The sequence below is a fragment of the Jaculus jaculus genome, chromosome 6 (assembly GCF_020740685.1).
Source record: "Jaculus jaculus isolate mJacJac1 chromosome 6, mJacJac1.mat.Y.cur, whole genome shotgun sequence".
Classification (NCBI taxonomy): domain Eukaryota; kingdom Metazoa; phylum Chordata; class Mammalia; order Rodentia; family Dipodidae; genus Jaculus; species Jaculus jaculus.
The window spans coordinates 166,091,570-166,118,464 of NC_059107.1; the positions used below are offsets into that span (position 1 = coordinate 166,091,570).

Below are 26,895 nucleotides of genomic sequence, written 5' to 3' on the forward strand. Positions count from 1 at the left end.
TTTGGGTGGCAAGTGCTTTACTGACTGTGCCATTTCCTCGGCCCCCAAACTTACTTATTTTCTTCTAACAAAGAAAAGGGAAAGCCACAGAGAAATCCTGTTAGAAGAAAACACACCAAGAAACAAGAGAGAAAGGTGTGAGGACAGGAAAGGCTGGGTCTGGATGCTGTCACAGGTGGGCACTGGGTCAGCATCTCAGCTAGATGTCCTCCTCTCCACCCCCAAATGCCCACCTCCTCATCCCAGATGCTCTCGCCGGCAGTCAAGAGAAGGAAGGGGTTGGGGTAACCCACTGAGCAGAATGAAGTGCTGGAGAACCTTACAGAATGACAGGCTCTGAGACCTTCTATCTGCCTTCTGGGGTCTCACTCACCACCAAGGAGGGACAAATGTTATATGGTGACCCCAACAAAAAGAACTCTACTGGAGGAATTCAGAGATGGCTTAGTGGTTAAGGCACATGCCTGGAAAGCCTAAGGACCCAGGTTCGATTCTCCAGGTCCCACGTAAACCAGGTAAACATGGTGATGCATGCGTCTGGAGTTCATTTGCAATGGCTGGAGGTCCTAGCATGCCCATCCTCTCCCTCTCTCCCTCCCTCCTCCTTTCTCTAATAAATAAATAAATCTAAAAATAATAATAACTGAACTGGGTCCTGCCACAGCCTCACAAGTACTTTATGCTAAACTGCCTTTCTTCTGAACCTCCTGCCACAAGTAATCAAAGTCTTTGACCCATTTGAAATTTATCAGCTGTAAAGAAAAATAACTATATTTTGGGGTTTAAAAGAATGTTTCTACCACATAGCAAAAGTTCAGGCCTGTAGGGAATCTACGTAAGAACTGCACGCAGAGGCCTTGTCTGACTCATGGCTCTGTCATTTTCCCCAGGTTCCATCCACATTCCAGTCAACAGAACAAGTGTGAGCACTACTCCTTGCCCGGAGCATTCTCTGGAGTCAAACTCTACCTCCTTCCCACTGGCCTTAGTTTTCTACCTACCAGACCCCAGCTGCAAGGGGAAGAGAATAGAGGGAGAGTAACCAGTGGATCTCTAGCACACCCAACAAAGGGCTTCCCATTCGAGGTAAAATCCTGAGGCCATGTGGGACATGGTGGCACACACCTTTAATCCCAGGACTCGGGAGGCAGAAGTAGGAGGATATCACTGTGAGTTCGAGGCCACCCTGAGATTATTTAGTGAATTCCAGGTCAACCTTGGCTAGTAAGATACTACCTTGAGGGGGGGGGGGGGGGAAACTGAGGCCAGGTGATGTCAGTATAGGAGGCCATATTGATTCATTTAATTGATTTGTAAGGGGTTGCTTTACAAAAAGAAAAAAGCGGCCAGGCATAGTGGTGCACGCCTTTAATCCCAGCACTCAGGAGGCAGAGGTGGGTGTATCTCCATGAGTTTGAGGCCACCCTGAGACTACATAGTCAATCCCAGGTCCACATGGACCAGACAGACCCTACCTCGAAAAACCAAACTAAAGAAGAAAGTGAGGTTTTCCATTATGTCATTCATGCTTTTACATTTTAGTGTTATCAAGTAGAAATGTGTGAGTTTCATATATGCTAAGCTTAAACATCTAGGTTTATAGTAAAAACAATGGGGTTTCACTATGGCATTTACATACATGGATGGCAATTCATTTTTATAATTTTCATAATTAAAGTAGTTAAATGCTGTCCGGAAGCATGATCCCATTTTTACAGAATGGAGGATGAGTGTGAAGGAGGTAAGAGGAAAGAGGTTAATATCATTTAGGGGAAGTGCTAGATTCAAGACAGTTTGACATTTTTCTATATTGTTAGTCAAGCCAGAGCCTTGGCACCAGAACTCAGGCTAAGGATGTAAGTGGGCAGTGGGGCCCTCTGGGACACAGGATGTCCTCAATTTTGCCAACTACCCACTCTGGGCTGAGGCCATGGTCTGAGGGGTGTACCAGTGCAAGGCCAGGTAGTGGGAACTAAGCCTTTCACACTTACATTGCACAAGGCCAAAGGTGTCCACCCCTCCTGTCCCTAGGGCTGAGTGAAGGCTAGTGGGGTCCGGAGTGACTGCTAGTTAACCTGGGACCTACTTCAGTGCTAATGCCAAGGAAGTCTTGGACAGATGAGGGTAAGGAACCTCATACCACACTGGGCACAGAATGGGATGCTGACAGAGAGCTGGAAAAGGGAGCTGAGGCAGGGAAGATGGGGAGAAGGTGGTGACAGGCATCAACAATGGGCATTGCCAAGACAACAGGCTCTAACTTGGGTCAGCTGCCCACACTCTTACAGTACCAGTAGCCATGCCCCTAAGGCAGTTCATGTCCATTGCCCACTTCTGTGCCAGCTCCTCTATAGGCTTCCCCAGGACATGCACAGGGGGTAAATCAGCTACAGCTCAAGCCAGAAACAAGCCAGGTACCTGTCACTTCTGCCCAGACCCTACAGACTCCCCTCAACAGCAAGAAGCCAGGTGGAAGCAGCAGGGAGTGAATGCCCACACCACATGAACCTGGCCCACCCCAGCCTTCCTCATGGAGGTGGAGAGGGATGGCCAGCACGCAGGCATCTGCCAAACATGGGACAAAAACTACCAAAGGAAGACTTTATTTTCAAGTTTCTATGGAGATATTACAAACAATGTAGACTTAAAGGAACATGTAAACTTTTTAGTAACTTTTTAGCTTTAAAATAAAAATATGATGAGGCAAAATAATAAATAATTCCATCCTAAGTCAATTTTTTTAAGATCAAGGTGTGATGTCTACCTGGCCACACCCCCTCATAGTTCCAATGCACCTCACCACCCTTGAAATTGTAGCTCACCCAGCCTCATAGTAATGCAGGAATTAGAGGGCCACACTGTCCAAATCTTCACTTTATTTTTAATATAAAAAAATGCAAATTTGGAAACCCACCCTTGCCTTTCCCCCCTAACATAATGCTTTACCTCTTAAAAATAAAAATAAAGTACTAATTCTATATACATCACATGTACCATACAAAAATGTATCCAAAGTTCTATTGCTACCAAAGTGTTCTAAATGAAAACAAGTTACAGAAAGCCTCTCATTGTAAACAGAAGATTACAAGTTACAAAATCAAAGTACACACAGGCCGGTCATGTATATAACCACACAACACATTCTGCTCCCACACCAAGTTGAATTTATGTGCCTGTATAAAAATGCTTATCAATATACCTTCGCAAACTTATTTTTCATTATAAAGCAAATGAGTACACTTTCTGCAATAAATAACCCGCTGGGAGGCACGCCTGTAGGAGTCAGTGGAGCAGGAGACTCAGGGCGGACAGGACGATGAGAAGGCCCCCACTAGGCTCGGCAGCAGTTGGCAGAGCGTTTTTGGTGATTTGCAAGTGATGCATACAGCATAAATTTATTCTCCTCTTTGCACAAAGTACCATTCAAAATAATGTCTTTTTCTTTCTTAAAATACACATTTGTCATTGTAAATGTACATCCCATCTTATTAAATAAGCAGTACTTTGTGCAAAGAGCATGATCTACAAAATTATTAAACATTCAAAGTCTTAAAAAAAAATAACTGTAAAGAAAGTGAGGCTGCGGCACCACCAGTGAGACACCCATACCATGCTGCTCAGAACTTGCCTGCCCCTCGCAAAGCGCCAAGACAAGATGGTTTCATTGAAAACTTGGAAGTGAAACCTCTCTCTCCCGGGGGAAAAAAGAATTAAAGAACTACACCTACGAAATCAGAATAAGTTAAGCTCTGAACAATATACAAACATGTACAACTTATCAACACTATAGACAGGGCTCCCAGCTGGCAGTGGTCTGGCCTGCCTTTTGCCAAGAGCCACCTCAGTCAATGTCACTGAGGTCACTGGCTGGCTCCCCGTGGACTCGGCTGAGGTGGTTCATAGCTCGGTCAAAAGCAATCCGCACAGCTTTTCGGATGCCAGAGTTCCTCCCTTCCATCATCTTTAGCTTGTCAATGGTCTCGTCAACACCAAGGGGAACCATCTTAGATTTGGGAAGCCACTGCCTTTTAGAGAGAAAACGGAAAGTAAGAGAATGCCAGTTCATGTTCCATGCAGCCCACTTACCATCAGTCCCTGTGCACACAGGAGGGAACCTAGGAGCACACAGACCAGGCCACCCATTTGGGCAGGAACACAGTGGCTAGAGCACACAAGACGCCTCCCCATCCTCTTCTTGGCTCGGGTAAGACCTGAGGCCCCATCTCAAGCCCCACCTCGTCACCTGTACGTGGCCATGCAGACAAGCCTGGGCGCACATGCAGGGTGAGCTCAGGGACACGCAGGTGCACGAGCAGGGCAAGGCTGGGAACACACACTTGCATAGACAGAATTACGGCCTAGAGCAGGACAAAGGGGCTCCCTAGAATAGGTGGGAAGACACTACAAATCAAGGCCCTCAGGTGAGCCAGGTCAGCATGAGCCGCTAAAGGGACTGATAACCAGCAGCTGCCAAACCAAGAGAGGTAGGCCAGGGAGGACAGCCAACCACAAGGGGAACTTGCTAGGGTCCCCAAGAGCAGTAGCTCCACAAAGCAATATATAAAGCACTTTCTGTCCCAAGTGCAACCAGTTATTCCAGCTTTTCTTGGTGACAGAGATGTCAAGGCAGTCACAGTAGGTCCCATTCTGAAGGGTCTTGGGGTCTGAGCCATGACATTTCAGGGGGTTCAGGGCTCTGGGTAGAGTCAGGATAGGATAAGTAAGAAGGGTGCACCCCAGGCAGAGAGGGAACCTGTGGCCTGGCAGAGCCAAGAACCCATACACAAGGGCCCCTGGAAGCAGAGATAAGGGCAGACAGCACAAGCCAGCCAGGACTCAGGTGGACAAGAGGCGGGTGCCAGATGGAAGCTGACTACTGTTCGACACTGTTGCCACAGTGTCATTGCAGTACCTTTCCTGGTCCCCACCCTGGATAGTGGCTGCTTAAGGATCCACAGAAAGAGTGCTGAGGCACTCTCAACCCCACCCAGGGCTAAGCCCACCACTGAGCCTGGAGGGATTCCAACCAGGTGGCTCACAGAGCCATAGGTGCCACACTTACCAGCTTCTCTTATTGTCAAAAAACAGAACAAGGAATAGCTTCTCCTCAGACTTGGTCTGCATGTGCTCGCCGATCTTCAGCACATCCAGGGGCGGGGCAGGGATGGTGACACCATTGTGGTGACCAGGCACTCTTGGCATCTTGGGATCAATAATCTACCAAAAGGGACAGGCTCTAAGCACTGAGCACTTTCCAACCCAAAGTCACATGCCCCTACACAACCACCACACTCGGCAGACAGGAGCAGGACTGTGAGGGCAGAGCACACACGGGGCCTCTTCAGGATGCAGACTCACCAGTGCCGGGTAGGAGGGATAGCCACTGCACTTGGCCCACACCACTTTCAGGGGCTCCAAGACGGAGGTGGCAGCATCAGTGGAAATCCACATGCTGTTCTGCCCCACTTCTGGGAAAGGAGGAACCCCAGCAATGAAATGTCATTGGAAAACCCAGAAAATACAACCCTAACCCACACCCTCCTTGGCTCCAAAGCCAACTGCACCAGAACCCCAACACCTGACCACACCTGGCACCCTCCCTCCAAAGATAGGGCCCTTAGTGTCCCTGATGAAAGCAAAAAAACTGACAAATTAAGAATTCCAGTCCTGGCTCCCTCTAACCCACTACCATCTGCTCTGTCCACCCCCTTCAGTACATACACATCTGGCAGCCTGGAACATACCCCCACAGCCCACCTCCTCCAGGTCCAGATGGGTTGTTGTAGACCAGAGGCCCTTCCTTCCTTCCTCGCAGCAATAATCTATCCTCCCAGCCCGACATTGAGAATCTCCTACTGCTCTTAGCACACCTCGTTGCAGCCCGGGTGACCACATCAGCTTTCTTGCAGTCTCTGGTCCTCCCCACTTTCAGGTCTCTGCTCTGACACCTGCACAGCAAAACCACCCCACACTAATAGCTGTGCCTACCAGAGCCCCAAACTTCAGGCAATAGCAAGTGCTTTCATTCCTGGGATGAGCCCACCCTGACAGGGATGGCTCACTACCCCACATGGCAACCTGAAGCCAGAAACAAGCACCCCTCCCTGTGACATGTTCAACTGTAAAAGGCAGGTAGCATAAACAAATTTCTGCCTGAACAGTGTCTGACTATCAGGAATTTCACAGAGCCAAGTCCCCTAACAAGACAAAGTCAATCCCTCTCTAAGGGATGCAAACAAGACCACAATCTTTCATCAAATGTGGGGTATGGCACAGGGCCACATGCTACCAGGACCAGATTTTGTTGTGGGAGCCCCACTCATTCCACTTAGTGTCTGCATTCAAAAATGCCCATAAGAAGCTATCCACCTGACTCACCAGCTGCAATCCTGGCTGCTTTGGCATAATTTCCATTTTCAATACAAGAAATCAGCTCGCTGCGGTCCTCTAGAGTGTGTCTTCGCACAAGGGCAGGCTTCCCTCGACCACACTTGGGCGTGCTAAAACTTCAGGAGGAGAAGCAGAGATCCATCAGAGACTCAGGCTATGAAGTGAAGAAGCCCTCTGTCTGTGGCTTCGCCCTACTCCAGGCCAAACCACCCTGGGGCAGTCCTACAGGTGGGATCCCCAGAGGCATGAGCCTGTCCCAGTTGAGTGCTCAAAGGCCAACCTGCCCCAGTTGCCAAAGTGGCCTAACACGGACCAACAGGCAGGGTTACATTGGCTACCATCTTCTTAAATGCAGAGTTTGAGAGTAGAAAGGACAAAATGACATTTAAACTATATACTTAGGCTCACTGTTTACAATGTTTTACCGCCTACTTCCAATTAAGTTCTACGAAGCAAATCAATACAGCCCATGAAGAACTCCATCCAAGGCAGTCATTCTCCAGGGCTCTTCAAATGAAAACCAAAGTCCCTGGCTCCAAGAAGCTAAGCCAAGGCCTACCTTGAGTCACAGAGTGGGCTGTTGCTGGAAGAGATGCTGGACTCAGATGCACAGCGCCGCCGGGGCGCAGCTTTTCTCCCTGGGCTGTTACCTGACTCCTGCTCACTTCTTGCACCCCCAAAGCCATTTGTAAGACCTGGAACACAAGGACAGGAAGACAGGTCAGATATGGCAGAACCGCAGCTCAAATCCAACTTATTCCTATGCCTGATGCTTGACAGTCTTCATTAAACTTGTTTTTCTCTTCAGCTACAAAGACTTCAGGGGACACAGAAGCACTTGTTGAGTGAAATAAAGACAAAAATCTTGGTAAATGCAAGTCAAGGCAGTTCTGCACTCACTAGTACAGAGTAGGCGTTCTCAACACAGTAAAAATTTTTCGACAGGTTCAACGAAGACAAAGCAAAGAGCATCTTGAACCCTGTGAGCAGACAACAAAGGCCAGCCTGGCTACATGACAGGGAATGATTGCTTCAGTACCACAGGGGTGGGGTGGTGCAGGCTACCACCACTGACAAAAATATTCACAACTGTGGAGCTTCAGGGAATAAAAAATGAAATTGAAAAAGTAAATAAGCATAGGACAAAAGATGTAGCTCAGGGATAGGACAGTTGCCTACTATGTGCAAGGCTCTGGGTTCCATCACCAGTATCAGAAAAAAACTGTTTCAAAAAACAGATGTTGGGCTGGAGAGATGGCTCAGTGGTTAAGCGCCTGCCTGTGAAGCCTAAGAACCCCAGTTCAAGGCTTGAATCCCCAGGACCCACGTTAACCAGATGCACAAGGGGGCTCACACACACATCTGGAGTTCATTTGCAGTGGCTGAAGGCACTGGCACATCGTTCTCTCTCTCTCACTCGCTCTCGCTCTCAAATATTAAAAAAAAAAAGGTGTTAACAAGAACTTGGAATGTAAAAACGAGGCCTCATATCTAGCAATCCTCAAATCCCTAACACAACACATGCAGCCACAGTGCCATGGACATAAAGTGGCTGGACAAACAAGCATGATCTCAATATCTCAACAACACTTCAGTTGAGGAAAATCTGAATCAGTGCAACCACCGTGCTCCTCCTGAGGAAGCCTGACTCTTTCCATCAGGAAGCAGGAAAAAGCGCATCCCTTCAAGAAGCCACACAGCCATCCCGAGTCAGGAGGTCATATTCTCAGGCTAGTGCTAGCGTGCCAGTGGGGGAGAAAGCATGTTTTTAAAACAATAGTCCATTTTCTCACATATCGCATCCTTGTTTTAATTATTTTTTATTTATCAAGGTAGGGTCTAGCTACAGCCCAGGCTGACCTGGAATTCACTATGTAGTCTCAGGGTGGCCTTGAATTCATGGTGATCCTGCTACCTCTGCCTCTCAAGTGCTGTGATTAAAGGCATATGCCACCACACCCAGCTTATTTATTTCTTATTTATCACTCCAGCCTAGGCTGACTGGGGAATTCACTATGTTGTCTCCTACCTCTGCCTCCCGAGTGCTGGGATTAAAGTTGTGCGCCACCACGCCCTGCAGAATCCGTAAATTTTTAATTTAAAAGTCCACAGTCCACTTTCAATGTAAAAGTATAAATTTGTAAACAAAATATTTTCTTAGTATTTGTGGTGAGTGGTCAGATCACAGGGCTTCCATTTGCTGATGTATTTTTCCACATTCCATCTATGAAAAGGACCCTCCTGCAGACAGGGGCCTCTGAGATGCAGTACTGCCTTGTCACCCTCCAGTGTTTGCGGACTGCCAAAGCAGAAGACACAAGATGGGAAAGAGGTCAGACCTCCACCCTTGACCTCATAGTGTCCTCAAAGGCCCAACAGTTCTCAGGAAGCAGTATTTCCTGTGGAGATGGTACCTCACACATATACACAAACCCCTATCCAGCCAAGCTCCATGCAGTCCCAGATAGCCCTCCCAACCTGGACAGACTAACCGATGAGTGCAGTTCTTCTCCAAGACCCAGGATCTGAAAGAGACCTGCAAGTCCCGAAACTCTTCCTGCTAAGCTGTGCAGGCCCTACAGCAGTAGGTCTGCCGATGCATGTGAGATTTTGGAACAGCAGGCCCCCATCACAAGGTCCAGTCCCAAGCTTCCAGACAGGACCCCAAACAACAGCTACTGGAGACGAGTGCTCCCAGCAAAGATGTAACAGTTCCACCCACACCATGGTGCCTTGTCAAGGCATAAGCAGCCCCTGGAAGAGGTACTAAGGAAAAGTCCACCATTCTGAGAAGGAAAAGAAAATTCAAATAGCTCCCTCTAGTTTTCTCCAGAGTTTAATGACAAGACACATTGCATCCAAGCTCACAAGTTTACATAGGATATTTCTCACACATTACATGAAAGCACACTAAACATCTTGGAAAGGAACTCGCACTGCCACTATGAGACCTGAGAGGGCAGACACTCCAAGAAAGACCGTGCAGAGCTGCTGGACAACCATCTTTCCAGGAGGGTGCCATGACCAAAACAGGACTGGGATGCTACAGGCCTAAGCTTGAAAAGGTCCTGTAGCCACTGCCTAGAAGCCACAGAGCTTTGATACGCAGCAAGGTTTGAGCCCCACCTGTCTTTACCTTCATTATGACCTGTGGACTCACTTTCTTGTGCTGAGCCTCCCAACAGCTGCAGGACTAGCAATAAAGTATCCTCCCAGTTGGCCAAGTTCCATACAGGACACCACCCCCCCCCCAATCTTTGGTAACCTGCCAGGACTTGAAAGGACACTGGATTTCGAAGGTTCTGGGATTCTAGGATAGCTTCTGCTCACAGTTCAAGACCCATAGGACAATGTAAACACCAAGCACTCAAAAAGCACCCAGGCCTTGTATGGTGTAAATGACAGGGGAAATCAAACAAATGGAAAAGCTAATGTGTGAAGAAAACTAAGTGAAACAATAAGGAGACAGCTCCTGGATAGAGCCAGTATCCTCAGGCACACAGTACAGAGCACCCTGCAGGCTGCAAAGGGCCCAAACACCTTGTTCTCACCCCAGGAGACAACAGCCCTAGATCTAGGCTAACTAAGCCTCCCAAATATTAATACCACAGCATTCCTGGAAGCCCTGATCTGTCCAGGCTCTTGCATGGCACACCTGGGAAGGCAGAGAGCCCCTGAGATGTTCAGGGCTCTACTCCCTAAATAGCTCTGGAAGCTCTAGGTGGTACACTTGTAAAACAAGCCTAAAAAGGGGACATGCTCATCTTGGCCTCAGCCTCCCAAACTGCATGGATAAAAAAAACTCTAGCCTACAACTGAATGATAACATCTGGGACTTGTAAGCTGGATGTGCCAGGCTCTCCACCTTCCACAAGCCCCACATGGGTTCCATATGTGCCTGACGGTGGGGACCCTGAGCAAATTCACCCTGCAAAGTGGAGGGACACAACCCCATCCCTGCTGCCACTGCCCTGAACTACCTCACTTGCTCCTCCAGCTTGTCTGAAACAGGACAGGTTAGGATCATGCTGTGCAAGAGTTCCAACATGCTCACACCTACCACACACCAATCAGCCTGTGCCCATGCCCCACTCCAGGATAGGGGATGAGAGCATCTCAGACACTGACAAGTGGGAAGTATCCATTTATTATCTGCTACTGACGTGTTTTTACTTTGCTATTGGCAAAAGAATCACACTTCAGGTGCTTCTTTCAACCTTTCAATAAAAGCACAGCAAACAAGCCCACCCAAACACCACCTGCTTCTCCTGAGGAAGTTCTGTGAAGACACTACCACAGATGGCAAGACTACTATAGACAGCCAGGCCAAAATGGCCATTTGAGGGTCCTTCAGGCAGGACTTGGTTCGGCAGGCATTCAGCATGACCACCATCAAGATACTAGTTAGCAGCTCAATGATCCAGGGGGAAAAAGGGAAGAAGGGAAATCAAACAGAAACCAAGAAACAAAAGATGTGAACAACTAAGTAGGAAGCTCTTCTTAGACCCCACTTCAGCTAGTGCTGTGTGCCCAGGCCCAGCTGCCCTAAGCAGAACCCATGGTCCTCACAGGCCAGTTCTGGGCATGCTCAGGATGAAGCTCAGACTGTCAGATCGCGTGTGTTGTCCATGCTACCGTAGGTTCTGCAATGCTCGGCACCAGGCTTTGCTTGCCTCCTTCATAACTATCCAGTGGGAAGGCCCAAGGTGACGACACATCCCACCAGCGCAAGGAAGGTGCCAAGCCCCTGCTTGAGTGCCAGAGCTCTTCCCATTGCTGGGCTCTGGCTCAAAGAGGAGTGAGCTGGCCAAGGGCCAAAGTCTCCTCCAAGGGCAGGTGTTTCTGAGTGTTGGACGAGTCCAGTGCGTTCCATAAGAACTAGGTTCAAGGCAGGAAGCAGTGCCCACTCTGCATTCCAAAGGCTGCTGAGCAGAACTCCAGTCCAAGTCGAAGTTAAGAGAAAAGTATTAGGATCCAAAGAGTGGGCTACACAAGCATGTTAGTAGTTAAGTGAAATTCTGGAAAACAGCCACAACAAAAAAAAATAATAAAAATAAAAATAATAATAATAATAATAATAATAGAAGCCATTTAGTCTGATTGAAAGGGCAGAAAGAGATCATTTTCTTCCCTGAACAGTCTGGGGCCAGGAAAATGCCTTCCTCACCTCACCAGTCATGTACATGAGAATCTCCACCAGGATTATCAAAATAAGAGGCAAATGGTTCTGGCCTGATGGTTCATTGTTGGAAATAAATGAGCTGTCATGGAGAAAGGACACAACAAGACAGAGCCAGTTCCAAAGGACATAACACCCGTAAGAGCAGTCACATATGCTCGGAGCCTCCTCCAGGCCTAACCCACTATCTGCCTGTCCCACGCGGCCCACAGACCCAAGCAAGGGAGGTCTGTGGATGAGTAGTCGCAGAACAAGTCCGTATTTAATCTAATTTGGAGTCTTGTAGTGCACTTGGAGAGCACCGGAGAACTCCCCTAAAAGTCCACAGCACCCAGATGAATCTGGAAAAGATCAGAAGGTTCTGAATACTCCAAGTCCTCAGACTGTGAAGAACTGCAACTCGGAGCAAGAGATCCGGGTGCGCAGAGAGCACCAGAAGGTTCAGGTGGAGGCACAGTCAGCACCAACAGCAGGACTGGCTCATTCAGCCCAATGCCTGGCCCACCATGGGCGGGGCAGATGCAGCGGCGGACACCTCCTGATGCTGAGGGTCAGATCTTAGCGCTACTAAGGCTCCCAGGCTGCTCAGGAATGGGCTTAGGAATTCACCATGCATCCACTGAAATCTACTGCCACTCTGGAATAAGAAAGCAAAAATCTCCATTTCAGTCAGAATCAAAGGCACTGAGGATCACATGTACAAGACTGCTTAGGACTCACTGTTACCAATGCACACCGCCAAAGTACCCACCCAGACGTGGAAATGAGAATATAGGGGAGACACATTATTCTTCACAAGGGACATCTGATGAACTTCATTAGTGGCCTATAGATGACAAATGGCCCAGCAGAGCCCACATGGTCAGCTGGGCTGCCTAAGAAGCTGCCATGTGTATATTCAAGGGTTTGGGGGGAGGGGGCAATAAGAGCCACTGACTCTGACATCAGCTACTTGGTGGGTTCTTTATGCACAATGCCTGGCAGGAGCAGTGGAGTCTGTGTTGCTAACAGATATGAACCCTGAAGAGATGGAACATCTGATATTGACATTCACGAACCATGACCCACAGCTCACCAACACTGGACTAAGCTCAAAGAACAAGGCACAGGACTGGAGAGATGGCTTAGCGGTTAAGTTGCTTGAGTGCAAAGCCAAAGGACCGAGGTTCAATTCCTCAGTACCCACATAAGCCAGATGTACAAGGTAGTTCATATGTCTGGAGTTTGTTTGCAGCAACTGGAGGCCCTGGCACACCCACTTTCTTTCTCTCTTCCTCCTCTCCCACCCCCCATTCTCAAATAGAAAGCAAGCAAGCAAGCAAGAAAGCAAGCACACACACACATAAGAGCCTCACAAGGAGGGAAACAATTTCAATTTCAATCTTCATCTACTTTCTACGGAATATTTAAACTGATTCACGGTAACCAAAAGTTTTCTCGGATTTTAAAATACATTATCAATATATCAAAATTAAAGGACATGGGAAGAAAAGTTCTATGAAATTAACAATATGTACACAATAAAAATGAAATGAGCCAGCCACATTGCCACAAGCCTATAAACCTACCTAGCCTGGTGTGGTGGCACACGTTGCTAATCCCAGCACTAGGAAGGCAAAGGTAGGAGAATTGCCAGCCTGGGACTACAGAGTGAATTCCTAGCCAGCCTGGGATAGAGCAAAATCCTACCTGGGGTAGGGGCTGGGGGGAGCTATAAAGGCTAAGGCTAAGAAGAGCAAATGCAAGCCTAGCCTGGGAAAGAAATGAAGCCTTGTCTCAAAATAAAAAATAAAACACAGGGCTGGGATGGGCTGGAAAGATGGTTTAGCGGTTAAGGCATTTGCCTGAAAAGCCAAAGGATCCCAGTTCAATTCTCCAGGACCCATGTAAGCCAGATGCACATAGGGCACATGCGTCTAGAATTCGTTCGCAGTGACTGAAGGCCCTGATGTGCCCAGTCTCTCTCCCTCTCCCTCCCTACCTCTCTCTCTCTCTCAAATAAATAATAAATAAAATACATACTTTTTAAAAAAGGTCTAGCCGGGCGTGGTGGCACACGTCTTTAATCCCAGCACTTGGGAGGCAGAGGTGGGAGGATCATCAAAAGTTCGAGGCTACCCTGAGACTACATAGTTAATTCCAGGTCAGCCTGGACCAGAGTGAGACCTTACCTCTCAAACCCCCCCCCCCAAAAAAAGGGTTGGGCAGTATAACTCTGCAATAAGAGCATTTGCCTAGTATGTATGTTTGCACACAGCCCAGGGGGTTCAATTTCCAGGACAAAAAAAGAAACACCAAAATAAATAATTTTGTTGACAAAAATTTAGATCTATTTATTGTTCACGACAGGAAATGCACTTCTCAGTGAAAAATCTATGTGTGGTGCTTCAGGCCAGGAGACTGACAGATGGACAAAGAAAGGGAAGAAAAGTTGCCAGCAGCCCACTGAGGATGCCAAGTCAGCCTTGCCCACCCCCAATCCATCTGACCACCTGGCCATCCTCCAGGACACGAAGTCCCTCATTAGCACTCTAAGCAGTAAAGTAAAAACCTAACACCAGCCATGAGTCCTCACTACTGACATGCAGGAGAGAAAGCCCCCACAACTTATCACAAACACATCTAGAAAGCACATGTTGGAGATCTGATCTAGAAACATAAAGGATGACGGCCATCTTTAATGTTGTTGTTTTACTTTTGTTGTTTAGCCCAAGCTGATCTGGACTCTGCAGCCTAGTCTAGCCTTGAATTCACAAGAATCCGCCTACCTCAGCCTCCCAAGTGCTAGGATTAGAGCTATGAGCTAGTAGGCCAAGTCTATGACAGCTATTATTAAAGAACGTAAGGGCTGGAGAAATGACTTCGAGGTTAACACGCTTTCCTGCAAAGCCAAAAGACCCAGGTTTGATTCCCCAGAACCCACATAAGCTAGATATACTAGGTGGCACATTCACCTGGAGTTCATGTGCAGCAGAAGGGCCTGGCACACCCATTCTCTATCTGGACCCCACAAATAAAAGATTTTAAAAATATTTATTACAGAACATAAGCTGGGAGCCAGGTGTGGTGTGTGGTAGCGCACGCCTTGAATCACAGCACTAGAGAGGCAGAGGTAGGAGGATCTTGATGAGTTCGAGGCCCCCCTGAGACTGCACAGTGAATTCCAGACCAACCTGAGCTAGAGTGAGACCCTCCCTGGGGGGGGGGGGGGGGGACTTGCGACCTTGAGGTTCATCTGAGAGTTAGGACAGGAAGCTGCAAGACAGCCAAGAAAGTTTTGTCAGGATGCCATGGATGTAGAAAATTAAGCCCATCTAAGTAAGGAAAAGCCTAGCAGTAAATCAGAAATACTTCTAAGCATCCTTGTAGCAGGTCACCATAATGCAATGCATACAAGCCACAAAGAAAATCAAAAAACATCAAAATGTTCTTTAAACTGACCCTGACAATACAAAGTGCTGCAAAGAGGAGCATGACAGAATCTGTTCAAAGGCCCCAGGAGCAAAGCTATGTTCAGGAAGAAGACTCATGTTCAAATCTGGGGTCTTGAACTGGTGGGAACCTATGGGCTGGGAAGTACCAAGCATAACCACTCACAGGTTTGCACAGGCACACACACCATATTCAAGGTGCTAAATCAAGCCACATCTAAAGTTTCTCTTGATGGAGAGATGGTTTAGGGGGTAAGACTTGACTACAAAGCCTAAGGACCCAGGTTCAATTCTCTAGTACCAACAAAAGCCAGATGCATAATATGGCACATGGTCTGGGGTTTGTTTGTAGAGGCCCTGGCATGTACATTCTCTCTCTCTCTCTGCCCCGCCTTAAATAAATAAATAATTTTATTTTTAAATTAAAAAGTGGGCTGGAAAGATAGCTTAGCGGTTAAAGCACTTGCCTGTAAAACCAAAGGACCTCAGTTCGATTACCCAGGACCCACGTAAGCCAGATGCACAAGGTGGCACATGCATCTGGAGTTCGTTTGCAGTGCCAGAAGCCCTGGCGTGCCCATATCCCCCCCCTTCCCTCTCTCAGATAAATAAATATAAATTAAAATATTAAAATTAAAATAAATTTTAAATATTAAAAAAGAAAGAGGGAATAGAGAAAGGAGATGAGGACAGGCAGAGGACCTCCCCGCATACTGCTGTTGCCCTACTGGCAAAAAGCTAAATGGACACCTGCCCACAAGGGTACCAACCGCAGACCTACTGCTCAGCTTTTGGAAGAAAGCCCGTACTATCTGTTGTCACTACTGGCAAAGAAGAGAATGCTATAAGGCAAAGGCTCAACAGCACAGCTTTATAGAGAGGCAGTCACCCCAACAATTACCTGTGTCCAGGCGCTTTCCCGGGGACTCCTCCTCCACCTCGGAGTCTCCACAAGTGCTCCGCGACCTTTTCCTCGGCTGCAGTAGAGTCTCCAACCTCGGAAGGACTACAGACAAAAAGGTTTTGGTCCCTAGCTGAGGAGAAGTTGGCTGGGTTTCAGTGTTCTTGGCAGACTTTGGGGGGCTTACACTTTTCGATTTGCAGAAGAGAACAGAAGTGCGTCTGTTTACATCGCTTGATGGCTCCGCCACTGCGGAGGCCGCCGCCGCCGCCGGCACATCGCCACTACTGGCGAGGGTGGGCTCTGGAGGGTGTCCGCTTACCAGTGCGCTCTGAGTGCAAGTGCTATGTGATTCATTATCAAATGTGACTCTTTTGAAAAGTTTACTCTGCTCGGGGTTGAGTTCTACTGGTTTGAGGGTTGGTGGTTCTGAATTAGTCTCCGAGTTTGAAGGAAGAGGTAATGCATCTGATGGTTCAAGTTTAGGGGGAGATTTATCTCCTGAAAAAATTATAAATAAAGTGATTTTTGAAAACTGAAGGTTATAAAATCTGTCATAAAACTTACTATAAATGTGAAGTCCACCAAAACACTAATTCAATTAAGGAAACAAAACATCACACACAACTGTCTGCTGAGCTGTGAGCAGCCCCAGAGGCCCGTCGGGTCACACTGTGTGCGTTTCCCTAACCAAAGTCTGGGGGCCTGCTGTCCTAGGCCCAGGTGCACAAGTTATCTTCTGGAAAAAAAAACTGTGAAAGAGAATTTCACACACAGCCGTATTTTATATTTATATATATATATATATATATACATATACATGTATATATGTATGTGTGTGTGTATGTGTGTGTGAAGATATACATTCACACACACACACACACACACACACACACACACACCTGTGCTCATGACAATTTTTGTAATCGGCATTCACTTACCTTGAGGAAGACAAGATAGAACACTAAGGGAGCCTTAAATGACTCCCACAGCACTCTACACCTCACCAAGGTGTGAGGAGAAAGAAACCAATGCTGCATCATCAGGCCAGAACTTTCTTAGTCAAAGCTCAAACAGAGGACAGGGTGTAGAGGACTCTCATGGGGACAGGTCAGTTTTCTGTTCCCTATAAATACATTATCTAAAGGGTGCTCCTAAATGCCATCTGAGAGCTTTTTCATATATACATATCTGATTCAAAAAAAAGCAGTTGTCTGAGACTGCATAGTGAATTCCAGGTTGGCCTGGGCCAGAGTGAGACCCTACCTTGAAAAAAAAAAAATCAGAAAAAGTTGTAAAACTTATTTCAACCTCTTTAAAGAGGTGTTTAAAAATTAGGTTCAGGAGGCGGGTGTGGTGGTGCACGCCTTTAATCTCAGCACTCGGGAGGCAGAGGTAGGAGGATCGCCATGAGTTCAAGGGAACCCTGAGATGACAGAGTTAATTCCAGGTTGGCCTGGACCAGAGTGAGACCCTACCTCAAAAAAAAAAAAAAAAAAATTTAGGTTCAGGCACCAGGTGTGGTGGTGTACGCCTTTAATCCCAGCACTTGGGAGGCAGAGGTAGGAGGATCGCTGTGAGTTCGAGGCCACCCTGAGACTACATAGTGATTCCAGGAGTGAATTCCAGGTCAGCCTGGACTGGAGTGAGACCCTACCTTGAAAAGCCAAAAAAAAAAAAAAGGTTCAGGGCTAGAGAGATGGCTTAGTGGTTAAAGCGCCTGCCTGCAAAGCTTAAGGACACAGGTTTAATTCCCCAGGACCCATGTTAGCCAGATGCACAAGGTGGTGCGTGCATGTGGAATTTGTTTGCAGTCACTGGAGTCCCTTAGAGTGCCCATTCTATCTATCTTCCTTTTTTTCTCTCTCTCAAGTAAATAAATAAATAAAATTTTTTAATTAGGCTCAGGGGCTGGAAAAATGGCTTAGCGCTTAAAGTGTTTGCCTGCAAAGCCAAAGGATCCCTGTTCATTTCTCCAGGTTCAATTCTCCAAGTCCCACATAAGCCAGATGCACAAGGGGGTGCATGCGCCTGGAGTTTGCAGTGGCTAGAGGCCCTGGCATGCCCATTCTCTCTCTTTTTCTCTCCCTCCCTCCCTCTATGTCTCTAATAAATAAATTAAATTAAAATCCTTTTTTAAAAAATTAGGTCCAGCCCTGGGGAAGTGCATCAGCCTGGCTTCACATGTAAAAAGCTCAAGAAGTCTCCAGCATGAAATTACACTCTGATAAATGTTTAGGGTTCCTTTGGTGCAAGACTGCTTCTGACATTCTGACTACAAGACATATTTTTTAAAAACATGATTATCGATTTAAATGATCCAAGGTAGTATATATTATCACTAGGCATGTTTTTTATTTCATTAAACCTGCAAATTTCCACAAAACACTTGCAACATGTCAGGTCAGTATTTTAAACCCAGAAGTCACTTTGAAAAGCTATACAACTCATAATGTTTACTTATGTCTCTGGACCTTTCACTCAACAACTCAGAGCAAAGGTTCAGAGTATGGTATCAAAAATGTTCTCATACGGCTGAAGAGATGGTTTAGCGGTTAAGGTGCTTGCCTGCAAAGCCTAACCATTAGGATTCAATTCTCCAGTAACAATCGAAAGCTGAATGCACAAAGTAACACATGCATCTGGAATTTGTTTGCAGTAGCTATGAGCCCTGGTGTGGTCATCTCTTTCTCTCCCTCCTTGCAAATAATTTTTTTTTTTTTTTTTTGGTTTGGTTTTTTGAGGTAGGGTCTCACTCTAGCCCAGGCTGACCTGGAATTCACTATGGAGTCTCAGGGTAGCCTCAAACTCACGGTGATCCTCCTATCTCTGCCTCCCGAGTGCTGGGATTAAAGACATGTGCCACCATGCCCAGCTAATAAAAATATTTTAAAAAATAAGAAATAAAGAGCCAGGTGTGGTGGTGCTTGCCTTTAATCCCAGCACTCGGGAGGCAGAGGTAGGAGGATCACTGTGAATTCGAGGCCACCCTGAGACTATATAGTGAGTCAGCCTGGGCTAAAGTGAGGCCCTAACTTGGGGGGGGGGGGTTCTTCTAAGTACTCAAATCAGCAAAGTAAGTCTGAGAGTAGACACTAAACCTGAAATGATTTTTCTCACTGTAAAAAACATTTGCAGTGATTTGGGGCTGCAGCATGTGGTCTGTGGGAGCCTGTTACAGATAACCTTACCATCAAGGGTAAGGCAAAGCCTCAACAAAAAGCCTGTTGTTTAAAGGTCAAGAGACCTACCACAGGGTCCAAGTTCTCTCTCTGTATCTGAAGATTAATGTCAATGAACTGGAAATGCCAATCCTGAATTGCACAGGCATGCTGGGGGGCCAAAGGTCACTAACAGCTTTGGAGGACAGCACTTGCAACCTCACAGGAACACTAAGAAGATAGAGTTAATACAGTGCTGTTCCACTTAGCATCCTTGGTATATATACACAGGATAGACAAGTCTCAGGGTGACTGACAGGTATCACAGGCCAGTGCTGCCAGGAGCACAAAGAAACTTCCAGCTCATGTCTGCTGTATACTTCAGCTTGCCACCTGCCTCCTCTTCCTCCCCTAGTCTCTAACCCATATACCAGGCTCTCATCCTGACTGTGACCCTCACAAGACTGTAATCTCTATCTATGGACCTCTTCAGGGCTAAGACCAATGGTCAGCCCCAGGCAGCAGGGGCTCAGGAGAGATGGTGCCAGGGGAGGCCCCTGATCCCAGCTTCAAGCACTGCACTAAGCTCCCACCCATCCTCTCCACAGATGAGATGCACTAGAGACCCACTGCCCACCTCCACTTAAAACTCTAAAGGGAGTCCCAGCCTGGGCAGCAAGGGGACATGCTCCTGCCCCTGCACACAAGACTTCCAACACTGTCCACCCCTCCCAATTCACATCTACCATAAAGCTGCCCACCCTCAAGGCACTGCACGACTCATGCTCACCCATGTCCCTCTACCCTCAGCCATATACCTTCCCCCACTATACTCTGTGGCTAACCCCGAGTGAAGAACACAGGTTCCCAACCACTACCACCACCTCATGGTTCACTGGACACACTCCTGGGATGCTTACAAAAAGGTTTGCACTGAAGACACGAGCCTATATATGTGACTCAGGTGAAAAGCCACTTCTGGCAGCCATGGAGTCCACATGGGCCACTGATCTCTGTAAGCCTCAGTATCCTTACCATGAGGTAAGAGCTAGCAGCACCTGGACCTGTTGGGTCCCACAGGGAATGAAACCCCACACCAGTCCCAACAGGTACCTCTAGCCCCCAAGTCTAACACCTCATCAGGTCTCTCTTACAGAAATCTTACTGGTAGTTAATACACAAGTGCAAAAATTCTTCAAAAGGCTCACAGGCTACACATCAACTACACATTACTTAACTGCACGTAAGAAATAACTTCTGAATAAATTCCACAGAACTGGAATGTGAGTCTCAGATGTGAGTTAATATCAACACAAATACCCCCTGATCATGACACCCAACACACACAACAAACAATTATCATGCTGTCTCACACACAGGATGTCTACTTAGGACCAGCTACTCCCTGAATATTAAAATACTCCCGCTGTACCTTGATACATTGATACATGGCCATTTTGCCAGCCACCAAACCAATTAAATGCTTCACCAAAGTCACAAGCAACTCTGGAAACCACAGCACAGGCTGTGGGGAATTCCAACTCATGGTTGGCAACTACACTGTCCCCACCAGCATGTGCGCACCCTACTCCCTTCCTCTGTGAGCCAGAAGGAGCAGTGCCCACAATGTGCATTCTATGCTGAGTTCTATAAACACACCTGTCCCCTATTACCACAATATGAGGAGCATACAGCAGGAAGGAGCACATGACTGCTTTGTGAACAGCGGTAACCCATGATTGTACCAATCCAACCCCAGGGCCTTCAGCAAGAGAGAGGTGTACACCTCATGACTAGGACAAGGTGCCAGCCCCATTCACCAGCATGCACTGTGGACTCTGAGCTTCCCAAAGACCCCATCAGTCAACCTGAGTATAAAAACAGCTCGGGCTGGAGAGGTGCCTTAGCAGTTAAGGCTCTTGCCTGTGAAGCCTAAAGATCCAGATTTGATTCTCCAGGTCCCACCCTCTGGGTGGTGCATGTATCTGGAGTTCATTTGCAGTGGCTAGCGACCCTAGGCACCCATTCTCTCTCCCTCTCCCCCTGCCCCACCATCTCTAACAAATAAGTAAAAATAAATCTTAAAAAAATCTAACAGGTCAAGTTTATCCCACAGATTTATGACCAAATTCCACATGTCCCTCAGTCTATCACAATACAGTTATCATGACAACCAACCTGTCCTTTGCACCAGCATACCAAGTCACAGCTACCACCCCAGCCAGCCAGGATGCATTTCCTTCCTCAGATGCTGTCTCCTGAGCCTGGCTCCCAGCGGCTACCCTGCTCATGTTTCTTTAAATGCAAACCTGTATTGTTTAAGTTTAAGTAAGACTGTATCTTATATTAAGTAATTAACATGTAGAAATGCTGTGGTCATCTTCAAGAAAATGACAGACAGTTTATCTTTTGGAAGAACATGCTGTGTTAATTGTCTGACTTCAGGACATGTAGGCAATTTCACAGGCATGTTTCTGATGTCTACACCAACATTTTACATCCTCAGTATCTGGCTCCGCATGGGAAATCCTATCTCTCTAAGGGGGCCCTACCCTCTACCCTGATGGCTCTGCTTTAGACTGAAGTACTGACCTATTTGTTTCTTCATCTCCGTTTCCTCTCAGCATGAGGAAAACAGCCCTTTCCTGAATTTTGTCATTTTAAACAGGCCTAGCAGTAGCTCCAGGGATCTGTCTCCTGTGTGCTCTCCTTACAATGACCCCACAGTGCAAAAAGCCACAGATGTGATCTTTCAATGGCACCAGCTGGCTCCTGCTCAAAGTCAGGGGACTTGAGGAGCCACACACATAGTAGAGGATACCCTTTTCAGCACTGGTGAAGGCAAAACTAAAAGGTAGTGCGCAACTATACAGGAGAGGCTGAGTCTTCTTCAAGATCAAGATATTCCAACGTAGTGAGCTGCTCTGCTAATTAAACCTCCTCCCCAACTGACTGTTCAGGACAGTGTGACTGGACCCACATATCCTCGCTAGTGGACCAGGTCTAGCAGTAGAAAGGAGCCTGCTAAGGGCTATCATAGGAATCAGGAGATGGTGACCTCTGAGACTCAACAGGCCACAAAAGGGCAACAATGTGAAAAGCCCTGTGAGCAAAGGCTCCTGGAAGAAAAGCACAGCAGAAGAGCACCACATGCTGGTGAGCAAGCTTCCAGAGAGCAGAGAGAAGTGTGTCACACACTGAAGAGACTTTACTGTGTGAACCAATTACACCTTCTGTCACCCAGCAGTAAGACAACAGGTGTGTGAGCAATTTGCAGCTGGACGTACTGGAGCTAAGTTTTATGGCCAGAACTGAGAGGCACCAGCCCTGGTTTCCACTGCTTGCTTACCACAAAAGAGTAAAAGTAGTCACAAGAGGGAAAAGGAGGGTTAGAAGTTTGTCACAACTGTCAATCTGTGGACTGGATGAAGCACGACCTGAGTACACACTGACACCATGTCTTAAAAGGAGCAGAGCACAGCTGCACCTATTGACACAGCCAAATAGATCAAAAAGCAAATTACTACAGTTGTGCCTTTGTGTGTTTTAATGTTTTCCTTTTCTTATTTGAAGAGGCCAGGAAAAACACACAGGGGGATCAGAAGTCAAATTGCTAACAGTGGGAGGAGCAGGTCTTCCTTTACTTTCCACTTCATGGAAATGCAATGTGGTGACTGTAAGGCAAAGCATGGGGGGAGCTGCAAATTTCCTCACAATCAAGGATAATCCCAAGTTTCACCTCCAACCTCCTGTAGTTCAAGGCTTCCCCTAGGCAGACAGGTCTCTTCTCCTGCATTTCCCTCCTACCCATCCTAACGTCCCTGCTATCCAGCTCTTTCCTGAGACCAATGCTGTGAGGACAAGTGGATACCCACTGATGATGGTCACTCACAGGAAGGGCTACAGGGTACTGAGGAGACCAGAGTTGGCAGCAAGCACTTTAGTCTCCTTCACATGATGTGGGGAACACTTCAGCAGGAGTGATATTTTTAAAGCCTTTTCATAGAAGTTGTCTGATCATTTAGTGCATAATTAAACGGTTACAAAACACAACAAAAATATTTCTTATTTTTACCATACAAGTCAACTTTTATTCAACACAGTGCCAGATCTAAACTATTCTTTTAAAAGTTTTTCAGGCTCAAATTAAGGGGGAGGGGGTGAATCTCATTGCATGCATGTAGCACAGGCAGCATAAACTGTAAAGGCCTTTACAAAGGAAATAGGAACGTAAAGGGAATATCCAGTGGCAAAAGCTTGATGAATGTCAGGACTTACAAACTGTGGTGATTACAGAGTATCATTTAAGACTGATGAGAGACACCCATAGGTGAAGCTCTCCCACCCCACCATGCTTACCTTCCTCTCCCGTGTCCGGCCCCAGTGGAGCAGCATCTTCTTCAAAGCCTCCTGTACCAGGCCCTGCAGGTGGGGATGGACTGTGCTGCTGGCTCAGCTTGTTTCGGAGGAGTGCAATCTCTTTTTTGAGCAGCTTTGCCCGTTTACTTCGTGAGCCGCTGGACTTCATGGAGCAGGTGAGGTCCAGCTTATCCAGTAGCTCTCTCAGCTGCTCCTCCAGGTTCATGTGGGCCCTGTTGGCCGGGTCCAGCAACCTGTCCACTGAACCAAAGACATGTATCATGAGCCATCACACCCTTGGGCACCTCTAAGACAATGCACTGTCCCAACTGTCCTTTACTCTGCCAGTGACCAAAGCCCCAAAGTGGCCAATTAAAGCAATGCACAGTTCCTAAACCTGAGAGGGCTGCTGCTACAAGACAGAGAACACTCCTGAAGGAGACGCGATGGTCACAGGAGAGGTATGACCTCTCCTGATACTGGACCCAACCCGGTTCTCCTGTGCAGACAGCCTATTCAAGTGAGTGGAAAGACTACCAGAGACACACATGCTCCACCAACACTAGATGGACTGCCTACTAAAGAGATAGTGTACTAACATGTTAGCACAGGTTTGTTTGCACATCACAAATGCAGTAATAGCTGAAGCCATTCCACATAAATCACTACATGCTTTATTAAACACTATTTCAATTTTACCAAAACTTACAAAGCACAAGTTAGCTTAAACGAGTGAAACAACCAAGAAAATAAGATATTCTTTAGTCATCTGAAAACAAAACCAGAGGGGAGCAAGAGTAACAGGAAGGATGAAATAAAGCAGATCCGTCCAGACTCTGTGACACAGTGCCCTCCAGAAACTAAAATCCTGCAAAAGCACCTTGTTTATAGAGGAACCACCAGCACTGGGAACTCAGTGTAAACACCTACAACCTGTCACAGCCCAAGACTCATATTCACACCACTTCAAACAAAATCTTACAAATATTCCTGTTCCTCACTGACCAGGTAAACGAAAACCTTATCATGTGAAGCCCCCAAACAGCAAGATTTATTTCTTTTAGTTGGTTAAGTGGGCAGACAGATGATGGATTTTGGAGTCAGGGGTCTCACTATGTAGCCCAAACTGACATCAAATGTGTAGTCCTCCTGCCTCAGCCTCCTGAATGCTGTAATTACAGGCATAAGCCACCATGCCTGGCTTGTCTGCTTCTTTGTAAACAGAGGGCTAAGTGCATCCTCCATTAGAGAGCGCTGAAGATGGTGGTGAGATTTGATTCCCCAATACCCATGTGAGCCAGATGCACAAGGTGACATATGAGTCTGGTGTTTGTTTGCCGTGGCTAGACGCCCTGGCGCACATTCTATCTGCTGCTTTCTCGAGCTGTCATATAAATAAATATTTTCCTTAAAAAGTTCCACCTGGGTCGGTGCACACCTTTAATCCCAGCTTGGGAGGCAGAGGCAGGAGGACTGCCGTGAATTCAAAGCCACCCTGAGACTACATAGTGAAATCCAGGTTAGCCTGGGTTAGAGGGAGACTCTACCTCAAGAAATTAAAAAAAAAAATAAAAATAAAAAGTTCCACCTATCCCACATGCCCTGTAGATATCCAACTGTGAAAGAAACAGCCACCCTCAGCCAGACACAGGAGGCCAGCAGCCAGGCCTGCAAGCACTCTGCCTCTCCACCAAGCTACAACTATAGCCCCATGCTATAGCAGAGGGAAACATGACACAATGAAATGCTGCCACGAAAGAGAGGGAGAAATCCAGGTCAATGCCAATGGTGGTCAGTGAGGAACAGGAGAAAGGGTAGGCTGAACCAGAACACAGGTTCTTCTTGGGTTTTAGCAAGAAGTTTGAATACAGGAAAACCATGCTTCATGGTGGCCCACCAACCCACATGAAAAAATGCTTACTTGGCTTCTCAAGCAAAGGGCAAGGAGATTTCCATGAATTGCTTGGAGAAAGAGGCTGATGAGTAACAGCACCATCTGTATGTGTCTAGTGTGTCCAGAGAAGTAGAGGCTCACAGTATTTGTCCTGGGGAGCTAGGGCCTTGCCACACCCAGGCCCTCTCTGAACATGTACAAGCCATCAAGAGGTAGGCCAGCAACAAATCTAACAGCTCCTGCTTCTAGTTGAAATACAACTACTGACAGCTACCTTCTCACTGCAAGATCTGGTAGCCAGGCCAGGTGCCTATAGATAAATACCCAACTGCACTATATTCTTGGCCTCTACCATCTATCCCTGGACTCCACTAGCTGTCTCTGTCTCTGTCTCTGCCTCTGGAGTGGGTATTTGCAATGTGGCTGGGACCCAGTAAAATGCGCAGAGTATGCAACACACAATAGGTGGCAGAGGATAAAAGTGAACAGAAGTACCCTTGGTAAAGTCTACACTGATAACATGTTAGAATCCTAATACTTTGCACAATCTGCTGGAAAGAACATCCTCCAATCTTCCTGGATGTGGCGTCTGGTTCTTACCATCTTCCCAGGAGAAAGGCCTCCGAGGGGCCGCGACAGGCCGCTCAGGCAGGTGCATTCCCGAGGCCTCTTCTAGACCGATGCTGTCCACCTCACGCCGGGCCTGCCTCAGAACAACACCTCCCTGATCTCGCAGCCTCACTGCGGCTCTATAAAACACGGTGTCCTTGGCATTGTACTTCATGCAGTTATCTACAATGAGATTAAAATCCTCCTCAAACGCATGGAGGTTTTTATACCCTTGAGCTTCTAGCCGTTTCCTCATTGTGGCAAAGTCCATGGGATGTTTAATATGATCCAGATAATCTGGTACCTAATTTTAGGGGAAAAAATAATCATTTATAAACCAAAACAGAATTGCCAACTTATTCTATGTTGTCTATAAAACCAATCACACCTGAGACACACAACCTCTCCCAGACTGTTTGCATGTAGCTAACAGGTTAACACTAAGCAATACTGATATAAGCCTAATTCTTGCAGAGACCTTCCCAATCCAAGTTCTCTGAGCTAAAAATACATCTATCAGTGGGGCAACCAGCAGGGCCAACACTGCCAACAACTCAGTTCTGAATAGATGCTCATATGGCCACTTTCAATAAATCATAGTGTTTTATAATTAAAATACATAATTGCATAATAATTAAGGATACAGCTGGGTGTAGTGGCGCACATGTTTAAGGCAGAGGTAGAAGGATCATTTTGAGTTCAAAGCCATCCTGAGATTACACAGTGAATTCCAGGTCAGCCTGGGCTACGGTAAAACCCGACCTCAAAAAAAAAAAAAAAAAGTTGGGACTGGAGAAATGGCTTAGCAGTAAGGTGCTTGTCTATGAAGCCAAAGGACCCAGGTTCAATCCCCAAGACCCATATAAGTCAGATGCACAAAGTGGTGCACGCATCTGGAGTTCATTTGCAGTGGCTGGAGGCCCCTGGCACACCCATTCTTTCTCTCTCTCTCAAATAAACGAATAAAATTT

At 47.0% G+C, this 26,895-nt stretch overlaps 1 protein-coding gene across 4 annotated transcripts in view; it reads right to left on the minus strand.

Annotated features, from left to right (window-relative positions):
- Positions 1–2,587: 2,587 nt before the first annotated feature.
- Positions 2,588–26,895, minus strand: part of Brd1 (bromodomain containing 1) — a 49,239-nt gene continuing 24,931 nt past the window's right edge. Inside the window, exons 5-13 of one of the 4 annotated variants that reach the window (XM_045152105.1) lie at positions 26,155–26,228; positions 25,916–26,064; positions 23,422–23,682; positions 15,902–16,402; positions 6,950–7,085; positions 6,379–6,506; positions 5,359–5,468; positions 5,063–5,217; positions 2,588–4,025 (exon numbers count right to left, since the gene is read on the minus strand). In XM_045152105.1, coding sequence (XP_045008040.1) covers positions 3,842–4,025; positions 5,063–5,217; positions 5,359–5,468; positions 6,379–6,506; positions 6,950–7,085; positions 15,902–16,402; positions 23,422–23,682; positions 25,916–26,064; positions 26,155–26,228 — 1,698 coding nt within the window. In that variant the 3' untranslated portion in view covers positions 2,588–3,841. Of the gene's footprint in view, positions 4,026–5,062; positions 5,218–5,358; positions 5,469–6,378; positions 6,507–6,949; positions 7,086–15,901; positions 16,403–23,421; positions 23,683–25,915; positions 26,229–26,895 lie in introns of all 4 variants that reach the window. The other 3 variants (XM_045152104.1, XM_045152106.1, XM_045152107.1) reach the window with 3 other exon arrangements.